Genomic DNA, 15,436 nt, shown 5'->3' with positions numbered 1-15,436 from the left:
AGCGAAACCATTATTTCGACCTTTCTCGCTCCATGCAGCTCCCTTGAGTCATGAGCAGTAAATAAATAATACAGTTCAAATATTCATCAGCAAAATTATACCTGCTCAATTTTTTCTTTCATTTTTTTCCATTATTTTAATTGTAAGCATTTTAGTATGAAAAAAGATTAAAACTACAAAAGATGCTTTTTTTGTTTCCACTGAAAAATAGCAAATGAGTAAATAGTAAACCACCAGTGGGTAGAGGCTCAGTGTTCCAACTGTTTAAACTTTTATAAACATTATCTAAGCTACAGTTATTCCAGACATGACACCAACATTCTATTCCAGGTGAAAATAAACACAATTAATCCTTACGATTACTTGAAATGCCACCATGTTTGCAGTCCGACATTCTTCGGGAATCTCAAATGCCAAGCGCTCGAGCACATGCACACTTAACCCCATAAGTAAATATGCACGGGCGCAAAAAAATAGCCTCACAATATCTTGATATGAAATTATTTATTACTATGGAAATGAGGCACTCACCTTCAACGTGGAATATGAAGAGTGAAAGGTGGCGCGACCCCAGCGACTATGATTAATAGCAAAACTGTCAAAGTGGCATCTGAGATAATGCTACGCTGGCATTTTGACTCGACAGCCAGCATATGCAAACGTCTCCATTAGTACGTACGTACGTAGTTTTTATGATGCTTTCTAAATATTATGGCGACATCGTGCACAAATTCAAGAGGTATTTTAAAATAAGCTATTTGTCATGATTAAACATCTGAAAGCTCACATGTAAACTGAAAAAAAATCAAGACATGTTTGCCTCATGTGAGTCCTGCATGAATATTTAAAACGCTCTGGTTTTGACTTATTTAAATCAGGCCGAGTGCTCGTGTTTCTCTTTTTGGAGAATTTAAGTCTTTAGTTATGTGCATTGAAACTTTATTGAGATGCTCTCGTTTTGCAGTGAGGAGGCAGTTCATGAAAACAGTTGTGCAGTTGCTGCTTTTCAATCACTTGAATAGGCGGATGCATTGAGGTGTGGAGACGACAAAAATGCTTGGAGACACATCGGAGCAAAACAAGACTGTTTTGACAGAGCGGAAGTTAATTGATCCAACACTGGCAGTTACGAAACCAAATTAACACAAATGCCTTGGGCTGTGGCATTCGGCAATTTCGGCTCTGTCAGTCGACAACCAAAAACAAAATACTCCATTACATGTAAATTTTATGAACACAAGTCTCCCATTTGAAGGATATTGGTGACCATTCATGTACTGGGCCTCTGAGGTAGAATGTGCCCCAAATATTCTGAGACAGAGAATCCTCGCCAGATTTTGCCTTGTGAACTAGAAACGTAAGAGGGCCTTCGTCAAACTCAGAAGCGCGTAATACTTCAAAATCATTCGAAACGAACTGAAATTTATCTTATCGTAAGTTCTGATTGATAAATGAATCAATTAAATGTGTGTGTGAGTCAGCGGGGCCACACTGTTGGCCCGCTGCCCCCTTGGCCAAGAGGCCGTCGAACGGAGACTGCCGAGTGGAAAGTGATGACACCCGTGAAGATGTAATTACGCGAGGAGCAGATGGTCTTTGCAGGAGGACGCGCCTCCCTCCCGGTCGGGGGCGCTCGCCACCCTCAAAGTGAGTTGAACCCCTTTAAAAGGGAGCCTGGCATGCGAAGTTTTGTGGAGGTGCTCCATCTCTGTTACAGCTGCCCCACTGCAATACATCAAATCAGGGGCAGGAAATAAAGACGCTGACTCATTGTCGGGATTTAGCTCCTTTTCCCATGCTGGTCAAAATCTCATAAAACAGGCAGTGGGAACTCTGAAGTGTTCACCAGAATTTTTATCGGAACCCTTCGTGACACGCGGAATATTTGCTTTTATTAAAAAGTAGCTTAGCATACCAAATGTGATGCTTTGGGATTCATTCTCCAAATTTGAATCAAAGCAGGGCTTATTGCAAAAATACTAACCACAAAGGCGCAAAACAACAAGTGACCTGCCTTACAAAGATCTGTTTTTTAATTTCATTTTTAAGAATAGCATTATATTTGTGTCCTCACTCGCTTCTTCTGAATTCCAATATATACGATTTTCCTCATGCGCACTCCCACAAGGATGAAGACGCTTACTGTGTGCAGCCATAACCTTTTATCATCTGGGTCATGAATGAGAAACATTGTGTTGTTCGTTGGGGTGGAAATTTTAAAAAATATTTCATAGCCAGAAAGAATGTGTCAAATCTAACTTCATGCGGAGTAATTAGGGATGTCACCGCATGATTAAGTGGAGTCCCAGTGCAGGGAAAGAAATATAAGGTGCAGGCATTTATCTTTGCTCAGCCCCAACAGTCCAGAAAGTTTCGAAATATGTGTATCATCCATTTTCTGAATTCCAGATGGAGTTATTTGTCTTATAGATGTACCATGAGTGTAATCGACTCACAATCGGAATAGGCGTTTTAATCTCAATCAAACGGGCACACGTGTGTCAGTTGAGAAGAGCGTATTGCAGGAATAAATGACGCTTCCCCGACCTCGTCGGCAATTGTTTGACATAAAACTGCCATGCGGTGGAATCAATTACAGCATTGTTTGCGCCCATGACATGACATGGCATGGCACAATGCATGGCTGCCCCTAGAGGCTTCAACAACTCCATCATCAAGGCTGCAAACAGCAGGAGGTCAATGGGACTCATCTAATGGCCTTATGATCTTGTTTTGTTGTCACTCAATGACAAAGATGACGAAGGTTTGAGTCGCGATGCAGTGCTGTCCTAAACCAATGCAGACTACAACAAAATAACATAAAATTCCATCCATCATTATTTTATTGGTGGTGTAGAACTGCACTGCATCATACCGACCGCTGCTTCTCGTGTTTCTCATATTTTATGACACATGTTAATCTATAGTTAAATGTCAATGTTAATTGAAATACATTGCGGAATCTTGAATTGGGCTCTCGTATTGGAACTCGTTAAATTGTGCAGGTATGGGTGGCCGAAAAGCGACTGAATTGTTCAAAGCAGTATTCATAAGTAACGGACAATTCGTGGCTAGTTTTGCAGCGATTCCAAATTTGGAATCGCCATTTTACAATGCCGCAGAGGTAACAACAAATCAAAAATGCCAAATAACAATCAGTATGCGGATAGCCTAAAGCACATTTGTTTTCTTATTTAGGGCTTTGCAATTGTTGTTTTTTATTATTTGTATATGTTTACTTTAGCAAGTTGTATCAATTTTATAAAGTTTCTACACTCTTTGAAATGATTCACTTTCGAGCCTGTTAAAAAATAATCTGTCTGTGAACGAGTAATCCATCCCTGGAGGTAAGCCCCGTCAATCTTTCCCTTGAAAAATAAACAGCATCCGTCTTTGAAGGGCACAGCAAAGTCCACGTTGGATGCTACATATAGACAGTTTGTGTATATGTTGACAGGTATACACACAAATATGTGACTATACCAAACTGCTGAAAAAGAAACCAACATTAAGAACAAAATTACAAAGAAATCAACCTCTAAAATACAATATTGGTTGTTCTGCATATTACAAATCTGCAAACAATATCTGCCCTCTAGTGGCAATCGGTGATATTACAACTTAAAACAAGTGTTGATCTCTGTATGTTCACAGTTTGTCACTCCGATCCGCATATTTGCATATGTTCCCCATTTTTACCTAAATGTTTTCATATTTTGGATTTTTCTTTTTTCTCAGATTTTATTCCCGGCCATTTGTATTGTATAACATATATCTAATGTTTATGACAATGCTGTGAAGTCAAGTTTGTTTATATAGCTCTTATCACAGACAAGTCTCAAAGTATTTTGGTTATTTTTGGTATGTTCATACAATAAGTTGACCTTTTTTGGAAATATTATTTAGTCACATCATGGTGGGAGAATACATGTCTTATAGTTTCAGAATCGACTTCTTCCATTAACACAATTTTATCGCTTATTGCTTTCTTCCCGGCTTGGTGTCAATTTGCGCATATCTCCATATTTGGCTGAGAATGCTCTTCCTGGGATGAGAAACGAATATTTCTGCTTTCGGGCTGATTGGCGTTATCTGGTCGACCCCGCCTCTAAGTGCTATGGACCGAACGCTCTGATAACAGCTTTACAAGACCTATTAAGTGCGTTGCTAAAAAATTGTCAAGGGGTGTGATGATTTTTTTTTTTTAATATATTGCCCGAAGATCGGGATCGCTTTGTGCTTTTCCATACAAGGTTAATTGTGTTATCAGCATGCTTTTCACCTTGCATTTATTAAACTAGCTACTATGTATTGGTCTTTAGTCATTATGTGTACAATATTAAATCGGAATATACTGGTAATATAATTTTGAAACCATGCAAACATTTGACTCTCATTTATAGTTGAGTAAATAAAAGAAAAAAATAATTAATTAAATATAATGTGTTGGAAATGATAGCTCAAGTGCGTATTTGTTTTGCAAAATGATTGAGATTAGTGACCACATTTGCACATACTTTATGCACATAGAAGAAAAGTAGACTTTTTGTACAATATCTCACTAAATATATTTACATGACATACAATTTGCCATCAGTGCAATACATAGGAATGTTGCATATTTACCAAAATGTTAAACTCTTTCCTTTTTTAGGAAGAAGAAAAGTAATGACAGAAGCTGAGTGTTTTTTTTCTCTCTCTCTCTCTCGCTCTCTTTTAAAGGAACATGTGCAACTCTCATTTTGCTATCATTACAGCTTCACAGCAAATAAAAAAAATAAAGTCTCGGCATCACCCTATGCACAGTCGGACCACATGTACATATATAGCTCCATATATGGAATGGATTGTGTTTTTTTGTACAAAGATTCTAAACAACTTTGGCAGTTTATCAGGAACTAAACTGATCCGAAAATATATGAAATAATGTGCCGTAGGCTTGCCTTCCAAAGCTCATGTTCACAGTGGTCATTCAGAAAGGCCAGAAGCTAACGGTTTCAAATAAACATGGAAAAGGACAACAAACAAATGTATCCATTCTTTCTGGAATCTGTTGGTATGGTTATAAAATTGCAAACACCTATGAAGGTTTAAATAGCAGTCATCGCCATTTCAAAATAATATAAAAACAAATGTTATTTCCTGGTGCTGGACTTATTCGATTCAGAGTTTGAAGGGTTGGGGGGGGGGGGGGCGGGACCCTGCTCGGTGTTACCGTGGGAACATGGGAGAGACGCCACCGAGAAACAACATGCAACAGAGCTGGGTGGGAAAAACAAAATCAATTTGAAAAACAACTTACTCCACAACAGTGCTGTGACAAACAAATATATAATGTAATAAAATAAGAAACTTTAAAACAACAAAGTGTGAAACACAAAAAGTGAAATATACAGGGGAGGGGGGGAGATTAGACAACAGTTCCAGATTAAAAAAACAAAAAAAAAGCAAAAAAAAACCATTATAAGGTTTCCACAGCAGTGTGGGTGGAGAAAAGTACAATGAATAAGGGAGTCCGCTACAGTGCTGGGTGGCCCAAAAATGAATTCATTTTCTTTTTATTTTTTTTTTCCATAATAGTGTTGGATGGCTCAGAGAAGAAAGGGTTTTTTTTTTTAGAGAGGGAAGTGAAGAAAAAATATGAATTACAAAAACAAGGGTGTAACGAGTGCAATGTGTCAAGAATAAAAACAATCAATGAATACATAAAATAAATTTTGAAAAGTTGAGTGGGAAGTGACGTAAAAATAAACAACAAATAAGAATGCAGGGTAGCAGAAATGGAAAACTATCGACAGCAATTGAAAAAATGCAACAATACAACACTGCTGGGTGGCAAAACATATTTAAAAAACAAACAAACAAGACTGACTCTGCAACAATCAAACGCCACACAGTCATAAAGTGACTTACACCGGATAATCGAGCAGATTTTTCCAACATACTAAATTCATCGCCTTAATTCCTGTACGTTTTGTTCTTTTTTTGTTCAGTTTAGTTTTTTTATTGTTGTTATTACACCTCCACTGGTTTGGCACTTTATTGGAACAAATCTCAAAAAAGACTAAGTGTACAAAAGGTATTCTGTCTGCTCCAACGTAACCGGTAGAATATAGTACTTAATAGTAAGCATACGGTCAGTAAACACTTGTACGTACTTGAGTAGTCAAATGAACATTCCAACAGATGTTTTTTTTTTTTTTTCTTACGCACATGCACAAAAACTAACAAACAAACAAACAACTCCTTCGCAAACTTCCTGTTTTGGATCTTCTCAAGTAGAACAACCCTCCACTCATTCTCATCTGTAGGACAAAACCCACTGGGAAGGAATACTGCATTTTATTTTTTCCCCACACACGCACCCTTTCGGTCGCATTACGACACTTCCTCGGCCGAGCGCGTGTCCGTCTTGAGACGCACAAACTCTTTGGCCACCTCGTCGTTGGTCCTTTGCGAGAGTATCCGCATGATGGTGAGGCCCGTCTCGTCCATGGCGATGCTCTTCACCAGCGGGTAGCAGGCGGCGCAGCTGCCTGAGTCGGCCAGCTCGCGCAGCTGGATGACGGTCATGCCGATGATGCGATCCTCGCGGGCGAAGCAGTAGTCCTTCACCGACACATGCAGCTCGTATGCCTCCGGCCCGTGCTCGTTGCTCAGGACGCTACGGGGGCGAAAAGGAATGCAAAGCTAAGATCTCAAACTAACATTGACCTTTCGTCTTCTCCATTGCACCATTATTCATGACAATCGTACAACAATGAAAACTGCTTTCCTGAAGCTGCAATGGTAGTGGACCAATTCTTTAATTTATTTCATTTATCCTTCCTCCAGGTGAAATTTCCTGGTTTCCCAATACTTTTGTCAATAACATGTGAAAAGACACTGTTGTTTGGTTGATTCAATCTTGTTTCTTGGGCTAAATTGATGATCTAATAAACCCCACGGCCATTGTTCTAATCATTCCTTGGAACTCAACAAGTGTTCAAATTCTAATTAGGATGCTTGTGAATCTATAAAGTCCATAAAAATGGCAGCTGCCCTCTGATAGCTTGGCTTAGATTGAGTGGAGATTGCCAGCACTTAGATTCATGATACGCGTCTCCCTACGGTGTCTTCCCGTCATTACTTACTATTGGAATGTTTCGTTGTACTTTGGAGACCAGTTGTTGTTCTTGGTCTTGGTGCTGAATTTGCGCTTCTTGTCAGCCAGGTGCGGCCCGATGGCGTTGACCTCAACGAATGGCCGGAACATGGCGGTGGTCTGCCATTGGAGGTTGTTCACGCCGACCACTGATACACAAGGTAAGGCGGAATCAAAGCTCTGGGTAGTTATGACAAGTAAGTAAAGTACCCTTGAATTGGAGGACTTAGTGAAAAGTTTGAAGGATATTGTAAGAAGCAAGCTTATTGCACGTAAACTTTACTACTTCTGGCAGAAATCGGCACCTATTAATCTTTGAAGGGTGGTGTAGTCATCTCATAAGGTGTTTGCTCAAGTTTTGACCTTGTGGAGTTTTCATGCTATAATGACAAATCATCAAACTTTGCTGCTGTGCATTGACAGAAATTGTCTGTTCAGTGCAGTGATTCCCAACCACTCGACCAAGTTCACTTAATTACTTTTTTTTTTACTACTAACGAGAAAAATGTCAATGCTCTTTCACCAGAACGCAGAGGTTTCAATTAATATTTGTATTCATCAGGTACAATTTATACAACTGAATAATATATATTTTTTCAACTAAACAGGTGCAAATTTTACACTAAATAATTTAGCAAGTTAAGACAAAATCATCATTAATTTCGAATACTTTTTGTGACACTTATGTTTGGTAAAATACATTGCGAGACACTATTAGTACAAATCACGTTTTTAGAAAAAAGTCTTCTGGACAAGTATTTTCCTGACCACTGGAAATTGCAAAAATTACTCCAAACTAAGCCAACATGGAAAATGTCCTTTGTGTTTTTAAGCATGCTTCATTTTTGTGGGTCTACTCATGCTAGACATGCCTGCCAAATTTCACATTGCTCTATGCAACTGGCTTTTCAAGCTGAATTTTTAAAAAACAAATCCAAAGTTGGACGAACTGACTTTTGTTGAGTGGAAAATATATGTTATATACACGGTATTTTTAGATGTCCAGACAATACCACAATGTATTATTTGCTCTGCACCATGGAGACAGACATGACTGATTGGCACAGTGGCTGTTTCAGACCATAAAGCAATCCGAATGTAACTTCACTTTTGATGTTGTGGCTGAGAGTGAGCACTAAAAAGGGCTGATGATGGAAGATTAGGGCAAAAAGCAGCACTCAGCCTCTTGTGTTGTGTGGTGTAATAACACACTAATGGCACACCCCACATGTCGTCATTACAGTTGCTGACAATGTGTATCATTCAGGGAGATAAAAGAAGGAAACAAAAAATGTCCATTTAAAAGAATCAGCGCAGTGAGACGGTGCGCAGCAGCAGGGGGTAAATGCTTAAAAGTCATCTGCCTCCTGTTGGTAAGAATGACCATTAATCATAATTGATTGGACGGGCTATTAAACAGCAAGAGCCCCACCCACATATTGTAAGTGTTTTTCTTTCTAGTGTTTACTGTACCGTAAATGACATCATTAGTGCTCTACTGTAGCTCACTACTGCCAAGCATGATTTTCTTTTTCAGGGGATAAAAATATTATTAGATTTCCAGAAATGGCTCCCCCTATTAATGCCAATGCCTTCCCCCGTCTGCAGTTGAGTAACTGGCCTCCTGAGCTAATACGGTATATTTGTTTCTAAATGGAGCCATTTCCGGAGCCCCGGCAGCACAATCATATCGAGAGTTCCTTCAGGCGAGCCAGCGCGAATACATTTGAATCGAAATGACGGGCAATCCAAAGCTCACCCTTCACGCTGACTTTGTGCTCTCCGGTGCCCGGGTGAGAGATGAGGTTCACTTGGATGGACACCTCGCCCACCGAGCCGTTGCTTGACTGACCTGAAAATACAAAGTAGAAAAACAGAGTGGAATTCAAATTATGAGACGTAGCCAAGACTAAAACAACAACCAAACAAGTTAACCCCCCCCCCCCATAAACCTGCAGGGGAATCAACAACATTGGCCTAACATTTCCTTTTGCTCAAGGCTGAACAAAAAAAATGAGGACAGTGACAAAAAAGACAAAAAGCAGACATATTCAATCTAGATTGAAGCCTAGGGAGAAGAATGTGGTGTGAAGGCATGTACTAAATAATAAATATTCCTTCACAGTGAGGTCATCTGCCAAAATGCCAAAGAAACACCAAGACAAGTAGCCAGAGAGGTCCAATCCCGATCAGATTGCTGAGCACGTCCGCTTTGCAGCAAAGTGAGGACGGATGGCGAACGCCAGAAGGCTGCGAGTGGGCTCTGGTACGACGGATGATGGAGCATGTCTGGCCCATAGCTGATCGATACGTGCCAAACACGCCGCATGTGTTACGCCACTAATGAAGAAACAAGCCAAGTGATATATTGTAATGCTACTCTGATTGGGAGGGGTCCTCGCTGCATAATTAAGATGAGAACTTTTGGTAAAACAAAGAAAAAACATCACAGCACTTTTAGCTCATGAATGTGCTAATACAATTACACAGCTCCTACATTCCGGCTGAAATATTACACTCAGCCATTAGTTTAATGCTACATTAGGAAAATTTAATCATCCGGGAATAGAATTCAAGTTCAAATCGGATGTCTAAGGGACTGAATATTGATAATGTGATAAAGCGCATTGTTGTCTACTATTAGATATTGATCTGAATTTGCAATGCATTTACTGACAAGTTTAACCTTTAATATGAATCACTATTCTAGCTATTCTATAAAACATTGCTATCTTTATCAAGTGGCTTCTGCGTTTAGCATCATAGCCTATTGTTGGGTTTCAATACCAGGTATTTTTTCCAGGTGGGGAATCTAGGTGCAAAAATACCCAAGTATGACAGAGGTTTTGTCCACAAAATAAACTAGGGACCTTTAAGGGATGACGCACTTAAGTTTGTCTTTTAATCTGACGCTGGCGCGACAGACTTTACCTTCTGTGGAATAAATTAGTGCACACCGGGATCTAAATGTGTCGCCGTCATGAGCGACGGAGCTGTTGTTGATTAATAAAGCAGCATTGGCGAGCCAGTGCCTCGCCACGCTGTTTGCTGACCTAATGTTCATCAGCCAGCTCACCAGCTTCACTCTTTTCCAACACGGACTGACTGGTTTGCTGTGTCTATATCGAAAGGCAGGCCGTCAGTTAGCAAGGCAGGGCTGCTCGTTCTGCCTGGCTGCCTGAGTCGATGCAACCCATGTGTGTGTGTGTGAGACATACACTTCAGCAACTTGGGCTGAATTCCCTTTTGAACATAGGAGGTGTTTCATGTGCTTTACACAGGGAGGAGGAGAGGTCGATATAAACAAAATGAAACTGGAATGAAAGTGGGGCAGTGATGATGAAGGGAGAATTTATGAATTCATAGTATTCACGTATTCCGTGCCTCTGACAGTTATGCTACTACAACAACATACTATCAAAAGTAAATTAAATTTGGTTGCTGTAGGGGGTTGTCTTACCTTGAGAGGTTTGGGTGCAAATATATTTCTTGATCAAGGCATCTGTAGGTTGAGTGTAAAGGCTAAGAGCATATTTGAGGGACTTCATATCAGGGCTCTTCTCCAGGAAGGTCTTCTTTAGACCGTTTCCTCCAGCATGGAAATATTGCTAGAGGAAAAAAAAAATACATTTTCAGAGTATACATAGGACGCCGTGTTGTACGATTGTTGCAAATGGCTCGGGGGATATGTGGAACCGTTGCTGTTTTACGCACACGCAGGGGGTGGGCAAATGCATTAAGCCACATTTGCAGCTAATTAGCATGTATGTAAATGTGATAGAAGCATAAAGTGAGAATAAAAGCCACAATAGATTTAGTTCCGCTGTGTGTTTCGAAATCATTTTAATTTTGGTTACATCTGTCCACAAACATACCTTGATAGACAGTTGCTTTATTGGTTTAGGATTTGGCATGAGACCTGTAAATTATTACATTTTGTTCTGAATCCAGGGCAGGGCATGTATCTGGTATTTATATGTTTACTTACAACTAAGATTCAGCAAATGGATGACATTTCATTGTACTGCAATTGACAGCCAGTTTGTATCACGCATTATTGCAATTCACGGGACTGAAGTGGAACAGTAATGGCATTTGGTTTTAATTACTTTGTTACAAATGCTTGTTTAACAGCTTGAAATGATGGCACAATCACTATAGGGAGAAATCTACCTCCATCAGTGCTTGGGCCAGTGAGAGCTATTCTGGGCTTTCATAATCTCTTATTTTTATGTGCATTCCATTAGCTGAAATGCTAATAAAAGACATTTCCAGCATATCAAACTTGGTTGGCGAGATGGAGCAGCTGCCTCTCTATCATTCTATACAGGGCGGAGGTTAGGGGGAAGCAAATGTACATTATTGGAAATATGTCTCCAGAGCTCACATTCATGTCATGTGTGGACTCTTATATGCTTCTGCGCATTTTTCTGTCCATTAGTACAGGCAGGTTTAAAGTTCAGTGTGATTAAATCCTAGCACATGTAAAATCCAGCTTCTCTGAAGGACATAAGATTTTATGTAAATGATCCTGTCGTTTTCTTTTAGCAAAAATGGTTTAGATTGTAACAAAAGAGGAAAACAAAAGAGTTGTGCTCGATCACTCTGATTGCGTAACTTCCCCAAAGCAATATTGAACTGCGCTAACTGACTGTTCTTGATGATAATAATCTCGCCAACATGATTGATCCAAACCACAGGGTAGTTGCCTTAGAGTTAGTGCAATCAATCTTTTTTTTGCTGCGCCACAGCGCCCAATGATACCAACAAGTTTACCTCTTCATCAGAACTGTCTGTGGTGACATCACAAAAATGCCCAAGAAACCTCCCGGATAATTTTTTTAATCAACCACAGTGGCTTAAAAGGTCAATTATATGTTGGTTCTGGGTTAATATGGTTCCCCCGAACATAAAACTCACCTTGATAGTGGGAAGCACGAGGTCCATGGCCGCGCACTGACGTGGAGTCAGACTCCTGGCTTCCTCGCGGATTACGTGCTCCTGCGGAGGGATGCGAACATCAAGATAAATTCCGATAAAAAGTTACGATTTAATCGCTCGTTGAACTGAACCATAACTGCAGGCGTCGCAATTGACTTCATTGTGACATTTGATATCAGGATGGGAAAAACTATTTTAATCACGAGAAGCACAAAAAGTAGTAGGATGTTATAAAATGGCTCAACTTATAATGCAACCTATGCTGACATTTATGGTGCAGTGCAGAGAAAATGCACATCCGGTCCTTAATATACGAACCTGTAGATGAAACACAAAACCTTGCCTGACTTTCTTATTTTGCATTTAATCAGAGACAGCTTTCAATTGATTTCCACGAGCCAGCGTGAGGCTGCAAACAATTTAATCAACATCACCGCTAAAATGCAAGGCAGGTTCCAAACCGCGCCCATTTCATTTTTATCGACTACATGAGGCAAGGTAAACCCAAACACACAATGACGTGGTAAACCACCTTAAACAGTCAGATGAGTCCTTTTTCCTTATCGAGGAAAAAAAACGAAGGGCAATCGCTGCAATTATTGGAATTCAGATCCAACGCTCACATACTGACATGAAAAATGTTGACCAAGTGAACTCCTTTGCTAACTAAAACAGCAGTCCCTCCCGAGGCAACAGCTTTTCTATGGTAAAAAAAAAAAATGTTTACTGCAGTTGAGTCATAAAGGCCCCTGGCAACCATTTGTTCCAACAAATCCTTCATACGAGATGATTATGACTCATGACCAGCATTAACAAGAGGATGATAAACGTCTTTAACGCTCGAGGAAAGGTACAGACACACGCCCATCTGTGCGCTCCTCTCCAGATGTCGCTCCTCCAAGGATGGCAGAGTCTCACAAACAACGGGGAATAGTTAACTATTCAAAGGAATTCAAAGCATACATTAAAGCGGGCACCTGTTGCGTCATTTGCAGGTTAAACGCTGACCTATCAAGCTCTCGTTCCTCATGTCGCATCAGTAAATAAACATGACTGGCTTGACTGGATGATGCTGAGATATGGTAGTGGTGGACACATGTTATGTTTTAACAGATGTTGTCAGCTAGCATTCCTTCTTGGACGTTGCATAATCTTGCTGAGCACGGTGTGAATACAAGCGTGAAGCATATTTTACATGCACTCAATGTTGCACCGCTGCAGCTAAAATCCTTGAGGACATGCAGAAAAATGTTGACCTAATATATTAATTGGACCACATGATTTGTGTTGCGCTTTGAGGATTTGTTTCTGGATTTGTATATGAAAATGTAAATCACAAATTACCTGAACATAATCCCATAATATAAATCACCCAAAAAGATTTATGAAGCAAGTGAAGAAACTGGATTACCTTCAATTTGGACAATTGTCCCAAGTCCTTTGCCGCATTGAAAATCATCTGAGCTCCTTGCTGCTGGAAGACAAAAGACACTTATTTGCCATATAAAACAAAAGAAACGCATGCTACAGTACATTACCATGAAATACATTATTGGCATACAACAGAACCAAACCAGTGTAAAAGTTTCTTCTCTGAAAAAGAAAAACTTACACTCTGGTCGCTCAGCGGCGGCAAAACAATGGTCCTCTCGATTGTGTTCAGCACGATCTTCCAAAGCTCTTTGAGAACACGTTTCAGCACGGTCTTCTCACAAATCTTGGCGAATAACATCAAACTGCAAAGAGGTGTTGAAAAGTGTTTTAAATGCTGCTTGACATCTTCATAAATTTGTTTAGATTAGTCAAGAGCTTATGAGAGTGACTAGTCACTCGTTACGCTATTTTCCAACTTAAGTCAAACATTTGCTCTGAGTAATTCACCATGAAGTGTGTGTGTAGGGGATTCCTCCCCCCAGTATACGATTCACACTTCATCTTATTACCATGAAAATTCCTTTTACAAGTCAACATTGGTAAGAAAAGAATGTAATGGAGTAACAACAAACAATAACGAAGAGTTAAAAGGGCCTTGCAGTCTGTTGGCCGCTTGCCATCGATGCCACACAATGCTCCATGGATCAATTTTGCCCGAGTCAAGAAACCGCCGCTTAATATCATCGTGGCAGACCAATCAGTCAAACCGGGCGGAGTGGAAGGATTCCAAGTTTGGGCAGAGCGATTGTTGGTATCTAAAAATATATCTTGAAGGCTGCTCCTGTTAAGATGGTTCATTTTAGATTTTAATGAGCGAACGGCCTATCATTAATATATGAGCGAAAATAGCAAAAATCCACGAGGATAATTGTCATTGACACAAAAGGTTCGTAATTGCATTAAGATGCGAAAAGATGAGGGCAAATTACTTTTTTTCCATTTTCATATTACATAGCATTCTGTGAATATAGAATATATCTAAATATTTGGGGGATTGCCATAGATTGCTTACGTTTGAGTAATTCATGTTTTATCATGAGCCCGCATCTATTTAACATTTTAGAGAGGGGCACCTGTTCAGCCGAGTTTTTAATCACGGCATGGCTCGATCCTGATCTCCCTGAAATAGCCGGGGGTATACCGTAATCGCAAATTGTATTATTGAATTCAATGATCACTACCTTCAGGGGCAGAAATGAACTCCTACTGTACCCCTTTTTGTCGAGGTATATTATGAGTGAGGATTAGCATTTCCGTACCATAAAGAGGATTCCCCCTCTAAAATTCTTTTGACCTCAATGCTTCTTTGACAATGGCTGAGAGGGATTTCTAAACCTCAGATGAACTATTTATAATCTCAATGGTTGTTTCACGAATGGCTTGTCTTTCACACAATCTGTATTTCCCCACTCATTGTTGCGTGAGTTGTATTACCAAGAGGTATACATCGGTATTCATGTCTCTGCAGGGAGCAAGGTTCCCTAATAGTCACAGCTGTACAGGACTGAGCAGCAAAGTTGTTCAAACTAGGCCCGTCATCAATTTTTTTTTTTAGAGGCTTAGCGTATACAAAAAAATATTTGACAGAGCGCTTTAGATGATACCTACTTTTTATCGAGGAGGTCCATAAGAGGCCGGAGGACAGTCTCTGCATCCATAGCGGCGTTACTTCCTTTGGCCGAACCTTTCATCTGGACCAGCTCCTGGTTCATCTGCTTCACACAGTCCTCGATCACCGGTTTGAAACTGAGGAACAGAAATGGAGCATGTACTTGTTTCCGTATGATTTGTGATGACATTTTGGGGACATGCTTTTTGGAAAACAAAACCAAACTGCCATTCAAGGTTTAATAGCAGTTGGCCTATTTTTCAGGAACAGGCTAGGTCGCTATTTAACTCGATAACAATCCTCCGGTA

General features: G+C 40.0%; 2 protein-coding genes across 5 annotated transcripts in view; one reads left to right on the top strand and one right to left on the bottom strand.

The window, feature by feature from the left end:
- Positions 1 to 15,436, top strand: part of LOC147059488 (uncharacterized) — a 168,437-nt gene that overhangs the window by 5,032 nt on the left and 147,969 nt on the right. For both annotated transcript variants that reach the window (XR_015065688.1, XM_085907955.1), the window contains exon 4: positions 7,210 to 7,305. The gene's annotated coding sequence lies outside the window, so the exon portion shown is untranslated. The remainder of the gene's footprint in view (positions 1 to 7,209; positions 7,306 to 15,436) is intronic.
- The window catches only part of unc13c (unc-13 homolog C (C. elegans)), a 69,859-nt gene continuing 58,966 nt past the window's right edge, over positions 4,544 to 15,436 (bottom strand). For all 3 annotated transcript variants that reach the window (XM_085907953.1, XM_085907952.1, XM_085907954.1), the window contains 8 exons: positions 15,128 to 15,265; positions 13,698 to 13,821; positions 13,497 to 13,559; positions 12,065 to 12,145; positions 10,605 to 10,752; positions 8,904 to 8,996; positions 7,134 to 7,293; positions 4,544 to 6,664 (listed from right to left, as the gene is read on the bottom strand). In XM_085907953.1, the coding sequence (XP_085764079.1) occupies positions 6,379 to 6,664; positions 7,134 to 7,293; positions 8,904 to 8,996; positions 10,605 to 10,752; positions 12,065 to 12,145; positions 13,497 to 13,559; positions 13,698 to 13,821; positions 15,128 to 15,265 (1,093 nt within the window). In that variant the 3' untranslated portion in view covers positions 4,544 to 6,378. The remainder of the gene's footprint in view (positions 6,665 to 7,133; positions 7,294 to 8,903; positions 8,997 to 10,604; positions 10,753 to 12,064; positions 12,146 to 13,496; positions 13,560 to 13,697; positions 13,822 to 15,127; positions 15,266 to 15,436) is intronic.

The sequence above is a fragment of the Syngnathus leptorhynchus genome, chromosome 3, assembly GCF_054491065.1.
Source record: "Syngnathus leptorhynchus isolate UIUO chromosome 3, UIUO_Slep, whole genome shotgun sequence".
Classification (NCBI taxonomy): domain Eukaryota; kingdom Metazoa; phylum Chordata; class Actinopteri; order Syngnathiformes; family Syngnathidae; genus Syngnathus; species Syngnathus leptorhynchus.
Note: the sequence above shows the minus strand (reverse complement) of the source record. Positions and strands in the feature narration are given on the sequence as shown.